At 50.1% G+C, this 16,349-nt stretch overlaps 1 protein-coding gene across 1 annotated transcript; it reads right to left on the bottom strand.

The window, feature by feature from the left end:
• Window positions 1–598: 598 nt before the first annotated feature.
• On the bottom strand, window positions 599–3,192 carry LOC123182813 (endoglucanase 3). The gene is made up of 6 exons (XM_044595483.1): window positions 2,758–3,192; window positions 2,468–2,674; window positions 2,140–2,340; window positions 1,967–2,059; window positions 1,308–1,745; window positions 599–1,212 (listed from the first exon to the last, which is right to left on the bottom strand). Exons 1-6 carry the CDS (start codon window positions 2,980–2,982, stop codon window positions 880–882), a joined length of 1,497 nt encoding a protein of 498 aa, XP_044451418.1. The 5' UTR covers window positions 2,983–3,192; the 3' UTR covers window positions 599–879.
• Window positions 3,193–16,349: the final 13,157 nt, after the last annotated feature.

Below are 16,349 nucleotides of genomic sequence, written 5' to 3'. Positions count from 1 at the left end.
CTCCGTTCCTTTTTAGAGATTTTAAATGGACTACCACATACGGATGTATATAGACATATTTTAGAGTGTAGATTCACTCATTTTCTTCCATATGTAGTTATTTGTTGAAATCTCTAGAAAGACAAATATTTAGGAACGGAGGGAGTATGAAATTGTAAATCCTTTTAGTTATACTCATGCGCTGGTACAGAGATAAAAGAAAATGGATGTGGCAGGACGTCACGGCGGAGCATCTACAGTTGGGCAATTATGCTAGGAGGTACAACGAGTCGTCACTGCCATGCGGATCACGCAACAGATCACCGCTGCGTTTCAGTTATTCGGTTGTACACCTCGTTGATCTTGACCGCTCCTCTGGCTATGTATGGTCGTTGTCTTCTCGGTGAATGATACTCTCCGCTGTTAAGAGTGTCACTATTTTTAATTAGAGGAGTACAATGTCATCTGAAACCTGCGAGCTTTGCAGCCATTGACCGGTCTTACGATGATAACCTGACCTCTGGTGCGTGTATGCTTCACAGTGCAACAGACCAAATAAAACAGAGCTGCACATTACAGACACAGCAACCGGTCAAAGTAAGCATCAAGTAGAATCACATGATATAAAGACTTGATTTCACAATTGAGTTGCGAGTTGCAACAACAACGACGGCAGTACATGAACCACAGTTGGGCGTACAGTACTTAGCACTTGTACTCAAAGGAACACCTAAAGCAGTAAGTAGTAGGAAGGATAAATCAAGACCCACTAGTGCGTGCGTGCCCTTGTTTTGCTTGCACTGGGGTCTCCGGATCACTTCACGGCAATCAATTAGATCGCCGGAACAATCAAGGCAACGAACAATCTCATCTTGGGACCGATAAGATAATGCGGCTAGGCTAGAGCTGGCCGGAGGAGTGGGCGAGGTAGGCGAGGGCCCCGACGAGCGGCGCGTTGATGTAGGTGGCCGGCTCCGAGTGCTCGTAGTCGCTGCGCTGGTCCGGGAACTGGTCGTTCTGGTTGGGCCCGCCCACGACGGCGCCGACGTGAACGTTCGGGTTGGCCGCGCCGGAGTAGAGCCCCGTGAACCCCTGCGAGCAGCCGATCTTCCCCGGGTGCGCCGCGACGGAGGGCAGCGACGAGGCCCGGTGGTGGAGCTTCTTCGGGTACTTGGCGCCGTACCCCACCATGTACGACATGCCCATCGGGTTGCTCCCCAGCAAGTAGTCAACCTACAGGAATGAGAAACAAACGACATGACGATCGGCTATGCTCTGCTCTGCTGTTGACGACGACGATGATGGAGAACCAAGAAGGTGAGCCGGACCTGGCGCCTGGCGATGGCGCGGAGGCGCTGGGGCGTGACGGCGACGCCGCCGCAGGAGACGGTCTTCTTGGCGGAGACGAGGTACTTGGCGTAGGTGAGCAGGAGGAAGGAGCTGGAGGTGACGTACTGCATGTTGCTGTCGCTGAGCTTGAAGAGGAGGCCGCCGCGGGTGTAGGTGGTCTGGTCGGTGGGGGTGCCGGGCACCATGGAGCAGATGAAGCCGTCGGCGTGGGCCTTGTACTCCTGCAGCGCGCCCACCTTCTGCACCAGGAAGGACTTGGAGAGGAGGATCCGGGAGCCGGCGTGCTTGTTGTCCCAGCCGAAGGTGTTGTCCTGCTCGTCGGCGCCGAGGAGCTGGCCGTTCACCTTGATGTAGCTGAGGTAGACGGGGCTCTTGGTGGCCCGGTGTAGCCATGCGGCGCCCCATAGCAGCTCGTCCTGTTGCCATCCATTCATTCATTCGTCGGTCCCTCCCATTAAACAAACAAACGGCACGAGACGAGAGGAGGAAAACTGGAAAAGCAGACGGGACGACGGCGAGCATAGGGCAGAGCGCATGCATGGCGCTGGCGCCCATGCTCGCTCGCTCACAGGCCTGTGGAGCCAGCCAATGGAGGGAAAGCAGAGCGAGAAAAAAAGACAATAATGGCGGACCCTACCTGGTATCCGGAGTAGGAGCAGTAGTAGGGGCAGACGTAGGACGAGAGCTTGGCGCTGTACACGCCCCTGTGCTTGTCAGCGAACTCGAACACCTACGCGGAGCAGAGCAGCTGAGAAAGATGCAGCAGAGGCAATGGTGGATGTGGTGTGCGGACAGTGGAGGAGTACGTACCCTCTTGGCCCGGGCGACGAGGCGGCTGGAGTAGGCCGGGTCGGACTTGCGGAAGACGAGGGAGGCCGCGGCGAGCGCGGCGGCGGTCTCGGCGGCGACGTCGGAGCCGGGGGTGCTGGGGTCGACCTTGTACACGGTCCGCGGCGTGTCCATGTCCTCCGGCCGCTCCCAGCACGCGTGGTCCTTGCCCGCGTCCCCGACCTGGCGACAGTCGGTCACACTCACAGTGAGTTGGGGAGTGGTCCGGTCCACATGGCTTTGTACTTTGCGGCGAGGAGCACCCGCGCCATGCATCAATCGATGAACAGTGCCGGAATGAGGGACGGACCTGGACGTAGACGGTGTCGGGGTGGGCGGTGGCCTTGAGGAGGTAGTCGGCGCCCCAGCGGACGGCGTCCCGGGCGTGCTGCAGCTCGCCCTTCATCATGCCGCCGAACTCCAGCACGCTCCACGCCAGCATCGTCGAGCTGAACGCCAGCGGGAACCCGAACTTGACGTTGTCGCCGGCGTCGTAGTACCCTCCAGTCAAGTCCACCTGAAAACAGCCAGCCAACATGTCAGCCATTGAACGCAACGCAATGCAGGAGAAACGCAGCAAGAACGGCCGGCGGCGCTCGCCTTGACGGAGGAGCCGTCGGAGAGGCCGGAGCTCCGGCGCCAGGACACGCGCTGGGACGGCGGCAGCCGGCCGGACCTCTGGCCCTCGAAGAAGAGGATGGACTTGGTGAGGGCGTCCCGGTAGTCGTGCTTGGCGGGGCCGTGGTGCGGCAGGGCGGCGGCATTGCCGAGAAGCAGGCCGGCCAGGGCCGCCAGCAGGAGGCAGCAGCGGAGGATGGCAGCCATGGGCGAGCGAGCGAACAACTGTGCGCTGTGTGTGTGCAGGGGAGAGAAGAACCGGAGCAGAGCACCAGTGCTGGTTAACTACCGGCTACCGGCCACCTCTCCTCTCTGCCCGCTCTGCCATTGTAGTTGGCACTCGAGCGCTGCTTTTAAAGACAGGCCATGGGTCTCTCTTTCCTCCCTCGAGAATGAGATGGAATGGAACAGTTTTTCCAGCGAGATGCGAGCTCGTTCACATGGCAGTGCCAAGTGGGAGCTGGGGATCTGATAAACAAATGGCGCTGCTTCCATTACTAGTGTAGTGATGGTTTTGCTTCTATGGTGAAAGGAAAACTGGCGTTCAAGAAGACATCATTTTAGAGAAGTTCAGTTTTCTCTGCGAGATGTGGGCTCGTTCACATGGCAATGTGGGCTCAACTTCCATTAGTGGTACTAGTTTTGCTCTTATGGCGAAAGAAACACTGGCGCTTTCACATCATTTTGGCGCAGGAAGATGGCTTGTTGCAACTTATGGCACTGTGGCAGCGCTAGTACGTACATTACACAAATGCTCACTGGCACTCACCGCTTTGAGTAGCCGGTTTCCCGCCTCACTCAAAGGTTATTTAGTTCCAATGCTGGGAAATATGGGAGCGGCTAGGCGACAGTTGACCGAAAATCGAGAAAGGGTCAGTCGATTCTCCTCCTCCTGTCTCGCTAATCAAGATCCAGTGAAGATTGACTGTCTTCAACCTCACACAGTTACTCTCTTTCTCTCTCTCTCCCGCCGATCCAGCCCAGCCCTAACCGCCGGCCCTTGCCGTCCTCCCCTGAACCACCCCCACCGCCGGTCTTCTGCTGCCCCCGGCCATCCCTCTAGACCCACCGCGTCAAGTTTTTTTCTTCGGCGAAGCCCCACCACCGCCCCCACCCTGAACCCTAAGATAGATAATGGGGTGATGACGGCGAGCCCCTTCCTTCTCTCCAGCGAGGCGCTTCCTTCTCCTTCCTTCATTCAAAATCGACTGGCCCGAATTCGAAATTCAGTTGATTGACGTGTAGCTAAACTGGGGAAATATACCCATGCACTTAGTTTGGGGAGCTGCTGCATCTCTAGCACTCACCAAAATATTACAACTAGTCATCAAGAATAATTCTGCTCTTATCTAAACGATAATCGACGGGATGGGCAACGACATGCGAGACCCACGATGGGCGGTGCACTTGGTCTCTGACCTCCATGCAACTGCTCTCCTCGTTTTTCGGCGAGGGACTCTGCTCCGATGAGGCAAATCGCGGCGGCTGGTCCTCCTCAACGATCGAGGAGTGCACGTTGACGAGCGAGCGGAGCGCGCGGGCATCACTATCGGTGAGGGCACTCATATACATTTCCCTTGTCACATAGCGTTGGTTGGGCGGTTGCATGGTGCGGCTTGCACGTTGCGGGGTGCGAGGAGGGGATGGAGGTGGACCGCCGTGGCGGCCAAGCTTTTAAGGCTGGTCAGGGGAGTCTGGTGTCATCCATCCCCTCTCCTCTCGACGAGTGTGACTCCCCTCCTTCCTGCCCAAAATCTTGACCGAAGCTAGGGTTCGATGGCGCACTGGAAGCCGAAGCTCGAAGCGGGGATGTTGGAGATTGCGAGCGACGATGATCTGAAGATGGAGAGGACGCGGGAGATCCTCTCCTGGTTCACGGAGAGAGAGGATATGCAAGCCGCATTTTACAGGAGGAGTTCAGTTTTCTCTGCGAGATGTGGGCTCATTTACATGGCAATGTCGGGTGCGGGCTGAGCCAAATGGCTTAACTTCCAATAGTGGTAGAGTACTAGTTTTGCTCTTATGGCGAAAGAAACACAGGCGTTTTCAGACCATTTTGGCGCAGGAACACATACGGCGTGTTTGGGCAAATGCAGGCTAAAAACAAACATCTCTGTTTTAGGGCATTTTGCATACTTGTTTCAGTTGGGCCTGGTTGGGCAAATGCAGGCTAAAAACAAACATATGCATGTAGTTTGGTTGCCTGCATTAGGCTTTCTACATGAGGGAATCAACTAGTCAGCATGTTGTTTGGTTGCCTGCGTCGCTGTTGTTAAACAAACAACACGTTATTTGGTTGCAAACGGCTAAAGATGTGATCACCACTTCTCACTAGTGGTGATCTTACCACACAGACTGAACATTGTTTTGTCCTAGCTAGGAAACAAATGACAGTTTATCCTACTGCTAGCAAATGACAGTACAAGTTATTAAGAGCCAACTTGGCTGAATAAGGATAGTTCAATGATGCAAACTAGGTGCTTTCTCTTCCTCTGCTACTTATGTGTTGCTTTCTCTTCCTCGCTTATGCTGCTCCCTCTTTCTTCTTCTTCCTCTTGTTCTTCGGCTTCAGATCCTTGCCTGACCTCTGTTATCCCTTATTGCCTGAGCCCACTCCAACCTTTTGATCTTACACGCTTCATTGTCGAACGCCTCCACACCATGGCCGGAGCTGATCACCCCATCAGGAGTGACATCTTCCTCCTCTGGCACAAATTCATGAACCCCCCATTGCAGGATCCAGTTATGAATGATGCAACATGCAAGAACAAGCTTCACCTGGGTAGGGTAAGGATGGAATGGCTTCTGATCTAGGATCTTAAACATGTTCTTCAGAGCTCCAAAGGCCCTCTCAATAGTCACTCTAAGGCTGGAGTGTCTGAGAATGAACAGTTCCTGATGAGTCCTAGGATAGTTCCTATCAGTAAACTCTTTCAGATGATACCTGGTTTTTCTGAAGGGTGGAAGAACACCTGGCCGACATGTATAGCCAGCATCTCCAAGGTAGAACTCGCCATCGGGGATGTTGATGCCATCATGACGACTCATGCTGTCACTGAGAATGTTAGCATCATGTGTTGATCCTTCCCAGCCAGCCAGCACATATGTGAACTTCAGATCGAAGTCAACAGCAGCTAGCACATTCTGTCTTGTGTAGTGCTTCCTCCCTCTATATGCTACAGCTTGTGAGCACGGCACTCTGGCAGTGACATGAGTACCATCTATTGCTCCAATGCAATCGTGGGATGGCATTACAATATGTTGTTAGTCTACTACAAAATAATAACAACATATCAAGACATGAACTACAACAACATGTCAAGTGCTCACCTTGAATTATGGATACCATCTTGGGCTAGTGCGAATCTTGGTGGGAGTCCGGCCAGTTGGTGACCTGATCATCTCTCCTCTGAGCTCCCCAACAGCATACAACACTTGCTTGAAGTACCTGGAGATGGTCTCTATTGATCTCCTGAAGGTGTTGTGTACAACCCTGAACCTCATTATGACCAAAAACATGGAGGAACATGGCGACTTGCTCTTCCATAGTGGTGCGGATTCTATCTTCTAGCAGCCCCCTGCTCCTAAACGTCTGCACAAGCCTGGCGAAAGGTGCTCTTTTCATTTGACACATCCACAGAGCCTCTGTGTCGTTGCGGTTGTAGATGTAGTTCAGATTCGCTATCCTCTCTTGATCCCGGATTAACATCGGACCATACTTGATGCGAGGTCTCTCATTCCGATGAACAACTCTCTTATGGACCAACAAGATCCAGGCCAGAATCACGTTTATTAGCGATGCTGCCTGAACTAGAAGATTCATCCGTTCATTCACAACCTAAGCGACATCCATGATGCGGTCAGCGATGGCGCTATCGACCCTAAACGCTCCTATCAAACGACCTAACACATAAAAGAGGAGGTGGAGGAGGAGGGTGGTAGCTTACCAGCTTCGAGGTCGGGGGAGACATGGCGGAGACGAAGAAGAAAGGGAGAAGCAGCTGCGCCACCGGGGAGTGCGCCTGCCACCTCTTGCCGCTGCAGGGGAGTGTCACACCCGCAGATCTCCGTCGCCGCCGCTGTCCCATCCGCAGATCTCAGTCGCCACCGCCGCCGGTGCCAACAATAGAGGAGGGTTTGTCCTACAGCTAAATGTGAGCGAGGAAATGGGGTGGTGAGGGTATATTTGGCACCACCCCCGCCTTGGCCTATTTCCCCCTCCTGCCATGTCCGCCTGCATCCCCCCTACACCGCACCCTACGCCGCGTCTTCGTTTTCCGCCCCACTCAGCTTTTGGCCACATTTTCATCCGAGGTGGTTACTGCCACAAAAAGACCCGTAAGGTGCAACCAGTTTAAACCGAACAGTTTTGGAAAGTTCAGACAAAACCAATCCGAATTTAACTAGGGTTTTGGACGTGAATCCAAACCTTTTCCTTGCACGGGAAGTCCAGCCGCCTCTTATATACCTAAGGGGTGACGGCCGATTGAACAACAACACACAATCACAAAACCCATCTACAAACTTTCATCTCCTACCCTAGTTTTCTGCTTCTCGTTCATCGGTGTTCTTTGCTTTGGAGAGCTTCGATCTACGAAGTCCTAGGGGCGGGCGAACCGACCTAGGGCAGCCCATCACCGCCGTGCGTCCAGACGGGGTCTCTTCCGGCCGCGTGGGGTTTCGGGTCTTCAAAAGAGCTCGCTGGATTGTCTTGCGTATCACGCTTCCGATGAGCCTCCTTCGGCGACGTGTCTTGCGTATCGCGCTCGACGCCGAGGGTACACGGTGACGTGTTCGTGTGCGAACAGGGTGCTTTAAGGTCCGTGCAGATGCGAGCCAGGCCAGCCTGCAGGCAACCAAACGGCTCAATTTCATCTCGCCCGGGCATGGTTGGGCTGTTTGCAGCCTACAAAACGCGTCCATAATTCAAAGATGGCTTGTTGCAACTTATGGCACTGTGGCAGCGCTAGCACGAACTCTACATTACTGAAGGCTAACCAGTACACACCACTTTGAGTAGCTAGTTTCCCGCTTCACTCAAAGGTTATTTAATTCCAAAATGCTGGGAAAATATGCTCATGTGCTTAGTTTGGGGAGCTGCTGCATCGAAACTTGCACTAACCAAAATGCTACTGCTAATCATCGAGAACACACCCGCAAAAAAAAGAGAATAATTCTGCTCTTATCTAAACAATAGTCACTGCTATCAGTAGAATAGTAGGTCCCTCCGTGGCCTTGTGGCAAGTCGAAGGGCGATGGTAGCATGAGCCCGTAGGATACGAATTCAGAGCTGCGTGCATGAGGTCATTCCACAGTCCACCCATGCCGCCCCAAGTCTTTCGTGCGTGACGCAGCAATAGCATGCCGGCAGGCTGCAGCTCACCACCAGCAGTAGCAGCACAGCTCCACATAGTTTGTTTGGTCACGTGTGCTCCCAGCCCGAGCGAACAAAGTGTGTGTGCACGTTATCGGCCACCTCTCTCCTCTGCGGGATCACATGTACTGTGCCAGTGCCTCCTCCGCCATTATAGCCGCGCGATGCTTTTCAAGACGGAGCCACGAGCATTATTTTGCGTCCATGTTTCCTTTTTCTCCTCCCTGGAGAATGAGAGATGGAACAGCTGGCCGTTCGGTTTTTCCTGCAGGATTCGAGCTCGTTCACATGGCAATGGAAGGCAGGGAGGGGCTTTGAGTAAGTATTTTGCACCAGTTAAGTGTTTTATAATGTGTTTCTATATATGTTTATGTCTTTTTTATAAGTCTGTATAATATATGGTCTAATGAATATACTCATAAATATTTAAAAAATACAAATGTATACCTTGGTAATAACTAATAGAAAACTCTAGAGTGTGAGAGAAGAAAAGCGGCAAGCTGCCAACGAATTTCTCTCACTAGTTGACATCCGTTGTTTTGCATTCTTTTTGTCAAATCTTTAATTTATGTCCTTCACATTCTATTATTGTTTAGCGAGCATGCATGGTCGACCCATTTTGTAATGTTTTACCATGTCTTCACATATATTGAAGACGAAGCAAACATGGGTGGCCACCGTCGGCGTGGTGCACAATCTTCACGACACAGAGAGATCATGGAGAGGAAGAGACGACTTCTCTACAGTTGTAGGGGACAACGGGATGGCTATCAAGATGTGCCGAAATTCTTCGCCGCTAGATCAGGAGGAGAAGATTTTGTTTTGTTCTTTCCTTTCAATTTTCTGAGGGAATCAGTAGAACAACTTTTTGTTCTTAACTGCCAGGAGAACAACTTGGACACGACGAAGAGGAGTGCTCATGGGAGCGGGAGACCGAGGACTGATCTTACGATAATCAGGACTAGTCAAATATTCCTACTACACACCATGCATATCCTATCCCTATATTACCAAAGTTAAACAAAACATTCACACTATAATTAGGGGGGAAACATGAACTAGGAATCCTCAACATGTAAAAAATGCTAGCAAAATAACAAGATTTAACCAAAAAAATTGGGTGATTCGGGGAGATTACCACAAGCAACGAAGTGATTGAAAGATCCACCTAAGGGAAGCACCTTTTGGAGAGGTTTGAGGGGGAGCTTGAGGGGTGGGAGAGAGAGGGGGGAGGGGAGCAACAAGTGTTCTTGCGGCTTGGGCTGGATTGAGGAGAGTGAGTGGGGTGTGTCCCACCCACTCTCCTGTGGGGTTATTCACTTACCAGGGCGAAACGCCAAGGTACATGGCGTCTCGGCCGGCTCTGGAAACAGCAAGCACCTTGACGTTCGGTCCTTTGCCACGTGAGGAAGTCAACGAGTTAGCGGATCGTGCGGGCCAAGGACCAGACGCTAGGAATCCTGGCGTCTCTCATGTAAGCAGAACGCCAGAGATGTTGGCGTGGCAAAAAGAAAGGTCAGATTTGATATATTTTTTGCGAACAAGGTTAGCCCAAAAGGTTAGAACAGAATTTTTGTCCATTACTAGTAGTAATGGTTTTGCTTTTATGGTGAAAGAAAAACTGGCGTTTTCAGATCATTTTGGTGCAGGAAGATATAATTTGTGAGCAGTCCGGTTTTCTTTGTGAGATGCGAGTTCGTTCACATGGCAATCGGCAGTTATTGTTTCGCCCTGCAAGATGCGAGCTGGGCCAAATGGCTCAACTTCCATTGGTGGTACTGGTTTTGCTCTTATGGCGAAGAAACATTGACGTTTTCAAACCATTTTGGAGCAGGAAGACATAATCCAAAGATGGCTTGTTGCAACTAATGGCATTGTGGAAGCGTTAGTACTTGGAAGCGGATTTATAGTACTCGGGTGCTTCACACCCCTATACGAACATTAAATTCAAAAAATATCGAGAAATTTGAGAAAAAATCTGAGATTTTGGGATATCAGACCTGGGGTCCCGGTCTACTCCCGCGTGAAATTTCGTGAGAAAATACGAAACGTATTCGTGTCAAAAAAGACAAAAAATTCCTATGTATAGAAAAAACTGTTTGGATGAATTTTTGTTCGGTCAGTATTTCCTTCGTCACAGATACGTTTCCTGGTATTTTTTTACTAAATTTCACGCGGGAGTAGATTGAGAACCCACGTTTCATATCCCCAAATTTTAGTTTGAGTATTTTTTTACGATTAATATTCGTATAGAAGTGTGGAGCATCCAAGAGCTCTTGTGTATTTTCCCTAGTACTTACTCTACATTACAGAAGGCTCACTGGTACACACCGCTTTGAGTAGCTAGTTTCCCGCTTCACTCAAAGGTTAATTAATTCCGATGTTGGGAAATCCACTTAGTTTGAGAACAGTTTGAGGATCCTGGGCTGGTCGGTTCTTTTTTACCGATCACTGATCGGTCCGTTCGTGCGGGCATTTGAGTCTGATTTGAGGTGCCCGTAGATGCCCTAATTCCAATGCTATGAAATCCACTCATGTGCTTAGTTTGGGGGAGCTGCTGCATCGCTAGCACTCACCAATAATATTATGTATAACCAATCACTAAAAAATAATTCTGCTCTTATCTACTCCCTCCGTCCGAAAATACTTGTCGGAGAAATGGATGAATCTAGACGTATTTTAGTTATAGATACATCTAATTTTATCCATTTCTCCGACAAGTATTTGAGACGGAGGGAGTAGACAATAATCACTGCTATGCTACCAGTAGAATAGTAGGTCCCTGGCCTTGGCCCTTGTGGCAAGTCGAAGGGGGATGGTAGCATGAGTCCGTACGAATTCAGAGCTGCGTGCATGAGGTCATTCCACAGTCCACCCATGCCGCCCCAAGTCTTCCGTGCGTGACGCAGCAATAGCATGCCTGCAGCTCACCACGAGCAGTAGCAGCACAGCTCCACATCGTTTGTTTGGTCCCGTGTGCTCCCAGCCCGAGCGAACAAGTGCCTCCTCCGCCATTATAGCCGCGCGATGCTTTTCAAGACAGAGCCACGAGCATTATTTGCGTCCATGTTTCCTTTTTCTCCTCCCTGGAGAATGAGAGATGGAACAGCTGCTCGTTCAGTTTTTTCCTGCAGGATTCGAGCTCGTTCACATGGCAATGGCAGGCAAGGGGGAGCTTTGAATAAGCAAATGGCTCTGCTCCGGTAGTGGCAGTGGTTTCCATTTCAATTATGGTTGAGAAAACTGGCGTTTTCAGGCAGTTTTGGCGCGGGAAGGCATAGAAATCTAGTTACTCGATTTGAACTGAAGGTGCCGTAAGCAGCTGCAGAAATCACTGGGCCGTGGCGGGAACCGAAACAACCTTTTCCCCGAAGTGGACGGTGCGGAGTGGCGTTGCCTCACCGCCGACTATTAAGTATTAAGTCACCAAATAAATACACGCACCTCCAAATTAAATTAAAGTGGCACGTTGCTGCTTTCCACTGGGCCTACTGAGTGACGAGGCTTTCTTAACCAGTCCAGCCCAAAGACAGCGGTGGATTCATCGCAAAGATATGGCATTGGCATGTTTGCAGTTGATCTTCTGGAATGAATGGAGAAAGAAGAAGAAAAAAGTGGCGTGAGGCGCCGGAAATCCGGGACCCGGCGGAGCACGGGCGGAACCGCTGCGCGGTGCACGGACTCGTCAAGGAAGACGGCGGCTCGCGTGTCCCGCGGCGCTGTTTTTCTGCCTCGAGTTCCCGAGGGCCGAGGTCAGGGCGTCACGTGCTTGACCGCGGTCGTGGCTCGCGCCTCCACGACGGGCCCCGCTCGCTACGGAGTTCAGAGCACCAAGATTGGGCCTGGCCCGCTCGCACTCCTCGCTCCAGAGTTTGGTTCAGAGCGCCCACCGTGCCGCCCGCCCATCGCATCTGCAACTTGCGACGCAGCGCGCCGCGCGCAGCACGTTGGAGCGCCGCGCGAGCGCGTGTGTGTGTCCCGGCGCATGTACGCGCGGCGCGGTCCGCATCGGGCATCGGCAACGCGTGCTGCGTGCTCTAGATTTTACTTCTACCAGTTTTTTTTTTTAAAGCTTTCCCTCAACCGGCCGACTACAGCGCATCGTCCGCCTCAAACACATGATATGTGTCTCGTGTGGCCCATCACCACTCATTCTTTTTCCATCTTATTATGTCCCTCGTGAATGAGAGCGCTCGTGGGAGCGGTTATTCTGCACCCATGCTTATCTAAACCTGGTGCGAACAGTAAATTCAAAAGAAATTGGCTCGTGCAAATTTTAATGGTCTTTGGACATATGAGGAGGTTGTGCAAAAAAAAAAAACAGTTGTGTGAGAAACTTTGAAAAAGAACACTATTTGAAGCCAATTTTGTTTCTTTTGTACAAGCCCCTCACATGTCCAAACACCACGAAAATTTGCATATGCCTTGTGCACATAAGCATCTTGGATGCATAATTTTTTTTAGTTTTTTTACATGAGTTTACTATTCGCCGGATGTAGATGAGCCTCGACACCTTTTTGAACTATCAGTCGTTCGTCTTCTCCATCGAGCTTCTCTCTTCGAATTTTCGCCTTAAGATGCACTCTCCAGGGAGGGGTGAGTGCCCACCGGTGCGGTGCTGCAGGTCTGTGTTGCTCATAGCCAGATCAAATCCACGAGTTGCATCCTATCCCCTCCGTCATCCTCTTGATCTTCGTGACTGATTCATCCATTTTAAGTTGATTTTGGCTTGTCTGCAATATTGCCCATCTGGTTAGATAATGGCAGAACTTGAAAACAACTGGAGCAGGATCGCCATGCATTTTCTTATCAAAACAAGCAGAATTCCTGGATTTCCACATTGTCCAACATAGTGATGCCCCGCCAACCAGGCCCATCTTCCTATGATCAGCCGGGAGGAGATTTAGCCAGGGCCCCACCAGGTCATCAATATCCTCATGGGGCCGACTAAACCAAAAGCGCCAAGGACAACCCTTGAGGAAAATTTTGCCAAATTACAATCAAAGAAAATGTGCTTCATAGTTTCATCATGGCCACAAAAGTAACATTGACTATTCCTAGTCCATCCCCTCGGAAGAAAATTGTCTTTGGTTAGGACACTATTTTTTATCATTAGCCATAGAAAGATATTGATCTGTAGAGGCATTTCAACTTTCCTGATCCCTCCGTAGTAAACCGAGGCAGAAGCCTTAAGTTGCAAATACAGATCTCTGACAGTAAAGGTTTGCTTGCTAGACTTGCTACCAATTTTCCAAGGCACCCTGTCAGGATTGTCAAATAGAGCAACGTCATCCAACAAAGATTTCAATTCTTAAAACAATCTTATCAGTTTCACTCACAAATGTTCGTCGAAAATGCAAGCAATCCTTCCCTTCAGACTTAACAAAAGCAACAGTAACCTGCTTGGTAAAACATACATAATCCAATATGATGATTAGCAGCTAGAGAAGTCTCATCAATCTAGACATCCTCCAAAAAAAGTTTTTTCCCATCACCAATCTTCTTTTGGGCAAAATGTTGAAAACTTCTGTTTACATTCATCACGCAATCATGGTCATGGTTTTGAACATGGCGTGCTTTCTGACTATTGGTGTGTTGGTACCATCATTAAAGAGATTTTAGAAACCGTTAAGTTTTCAATTCTTGTAATTTCATTTATTTATTTTTTGACTGTGACTAGCTAAGTCTCAGTGTTACTCTTACCCAAGGGTGGCATATGTGGTTGGGCAATCCCAGTGACCCCGTTGCTTTTCCTGTAAATATTGTTATATCAATGAATAAAGCCTGGCTTTTTGTTGCTAGAAAACAAGCAAACGAGGATCCACACCACATGATGCATGGGTGCTCCTTCTCTCGCCAAGTATGGCACTTCCTTCTGGTGCCCGATCGGCTACACCGCTTCACCACCATGCAGCAAATTGACAATGTGGATTGGTGGACGAGTGTCATGGTGGTGGCGCAGTGGTTTACGCATCCGGAGATATCCTCCCTAGTGGCGGTCGGTCTACGCTTCATTTGGCTTGAGAGGAACATTAGGGTATTCGACAAAATTTATTCACCCTCGGAAGCTTTGCGAGGAGAGCAGGGGAGGTGCTGCTCCTTTGGAGGCAGGCGCGGAATGACGGACATGTAGAAGAGTACTCCCTTGCGATCTTTCGAGGGAAGGGAGCGATATCTATATGTGTTGCCCCAAATCTTGTAACGTAACTACATAGGAACTTGTCTCCAATCTTCATTCAAAGACACGCAAGTCTCATGCCTGTTCTGAAAAGGATGGCACATACAACAACAGTCACATTACTCACATACTTACTTTCTGTTGAGTTATAAGAGAGAAGATAGAAAAATAAAATATCAAAATCACCTCATAAAATTTTCCCCGCAAACAAAATCACCCCATAAATTCAGATACATGCAGCTATTTAAGGATGAAATCCGTTATGACTGACGTATGCAGAGTTACAACAAGTCTCCTGATAAAAGAGCGGGCAACTTCTCAACCACTACTGTTGGGAAACGTAGTAATTTCAAAAAAAATCCTACGCATACGCAAGATCATGGTGATGCATAGCAACGAGAGGGGAGAGTGTGTCCACGTACCCTCGTAGACCGAAAGCGGAAGCGTTAGCACAACGCGGTTGATGTAGTCGTACGTCTTCACGATCCGACCGATCAAGTACCGAACGCACGGCACCTCCGAGTTCAGCACACGTTCGGCCCGATGACGTCCCTCGAACTCCGATCCAGCCGAGTGTTGAGGGAGAGTTTCGTCAGCACGACGGCGTGGTGACGATGATGATGTTCTACCGACGCAGGGCTTCGCCTAAGCACCGCTACGATATTATCGAGGTGGACTATGGTGGAGGGGGGCACCGCACACGGCTAAAAGATCAATGATCAATTGTTGTATCTTTTGGGTGCCCCCTGCCCCTGTATATAAAGGAGCAAGGGGGGAGAGGCGCCCGGCCAGGAGAGGGGCGCGCCAGGAGGAGTCCTACTCCCACCGGGAGTAGGACTCCCTCCCTTCCTTGTTGGATTAGGAGAAGGGGGAAAGAGGAGAGAGAGAGAGGAAGGAAAGGGGGGCGCCGCCCCCCTCCTTGTCCAATTCGGACTAGAGGGGGAGGTGGCGCGCGGCCTGCCCTAGCCGCCTCTCCTCTTCTCCACTAAGGCCCATGTAGGCCCATTAAACCCCCGGGGGGTTCCAGTAACCTCCCGGTACTCCGGTATATATCCGATAACCCCCGGAACCATTCCGGTGTCCGAATATAGTCATCCAATATATCAATCTTCATGCCTCGACCATTTCGAGACTCCTCGTCATGTCCGTGATCACATCCGGGACTCCGAACTATCTTCGGTACATCAAAATATATAAACTCATAATATAACTGTCATCGAAACTTTAAGCGTGCGGACCCTACGTGTTCGAGAACTATGTAGACATGACCGAGACATGTCTCCGGTCAATAACCAATAGCGGAACCTGGATGCTCATATGGGCTTACGAAGATCTTTATCGGTCAAACCGCATAACAACATACGTTGTTCCCTTTGTCATCGGTATGTTACTTGCCCGAGATTCGATCGTCGGTATCTCAATACCTAGTTCAATCTCGTTACCGGCAAGTCTCTTTACTCGTTCCGTGATACATCATCTCGCAACTAACTCATTAGTTGCAATGCTTGCAAGGCTTAAGTGATGTGCATTACCGAGTGGACCCAGAGAAACCTCTCCGACAATCGGAGTGACAAATCCTAATCTCGAAATACGCCAACCCAACAAGTACCTTTGGAGACACCTGTAGAGCACCTTTATAATCACCCAGTTACGTTGTGATGTTTGGTAGCACACAAAGTGTTCCTCCGGTAAACGGGAGTTCCATAATCTCATAATCATAGGAACATGTATAAGTCATGAAGAAAGCAATAGCAGAATACTAAACGATCGTGTGCTAAGCTAACGGAATGGGTCAAGTCAATCACATCATTCTCCTAATGATGTGATCCCGTTAATCAAATGACAACTCATGTCTATGGCTAGGAAACATAACCATCTTTGATCAACAAGCTAGTCAAGTAGAGGCATACTAGTGACACTCTGTTTGTCTATGTATTCACACATGTATCATGTTTCCGGTTAATACAATTCTAGCATGAATAATAAACATTTATCATGATATAAGGAAATAAATAATAACTT

The sequence above is a fragment of the Triticum aestivum genome, chromosome 1D, assembly GCF_018294505.1.
Source record: "Triticum aestivum cultivar Chinese Spring chromosome 1D, IWGSC CS RefSeq v2.1, whole genome shotgun sequence".
In the NCBI taxonomy this organism is placed as follows: domain Eukaryota; kingdom Viridiplantae; phylum Streptophyta; class Magnoliopsida; order Poales; family Poaceae; genus Triticum; species Triticum aestivum.
This window is presented reverse-complemented; position numbering and strand designations above follow the sequence as displayed.

Excerpts from the sequence above, each read along its gene's own strand:
- LOC123182813 (XM_044595483.1), bottom strand. The coding sequence starts at position 2,982 with ATGGCTGCCATCCTCCGCTGCTGCCTCCTGCTGGCGGCCCTGGCCGGC. Across the intron at positions 2,675-2,757 it reads CCGACGGCTCCTCCGTCAAG|GTGGACTTGACTGGAGGGTA; the intron begins GCGAGCGCCGCC and ends GGCTGTTTTCAG. Across the intron at positions 2,341-2,467 it reads CCGACACCGTCTACGTCCAG|GTCGGGGACGCGGGCAAGGA; the intron begins GTCCGTCCCTCA and ends GACTGTCGCCAG.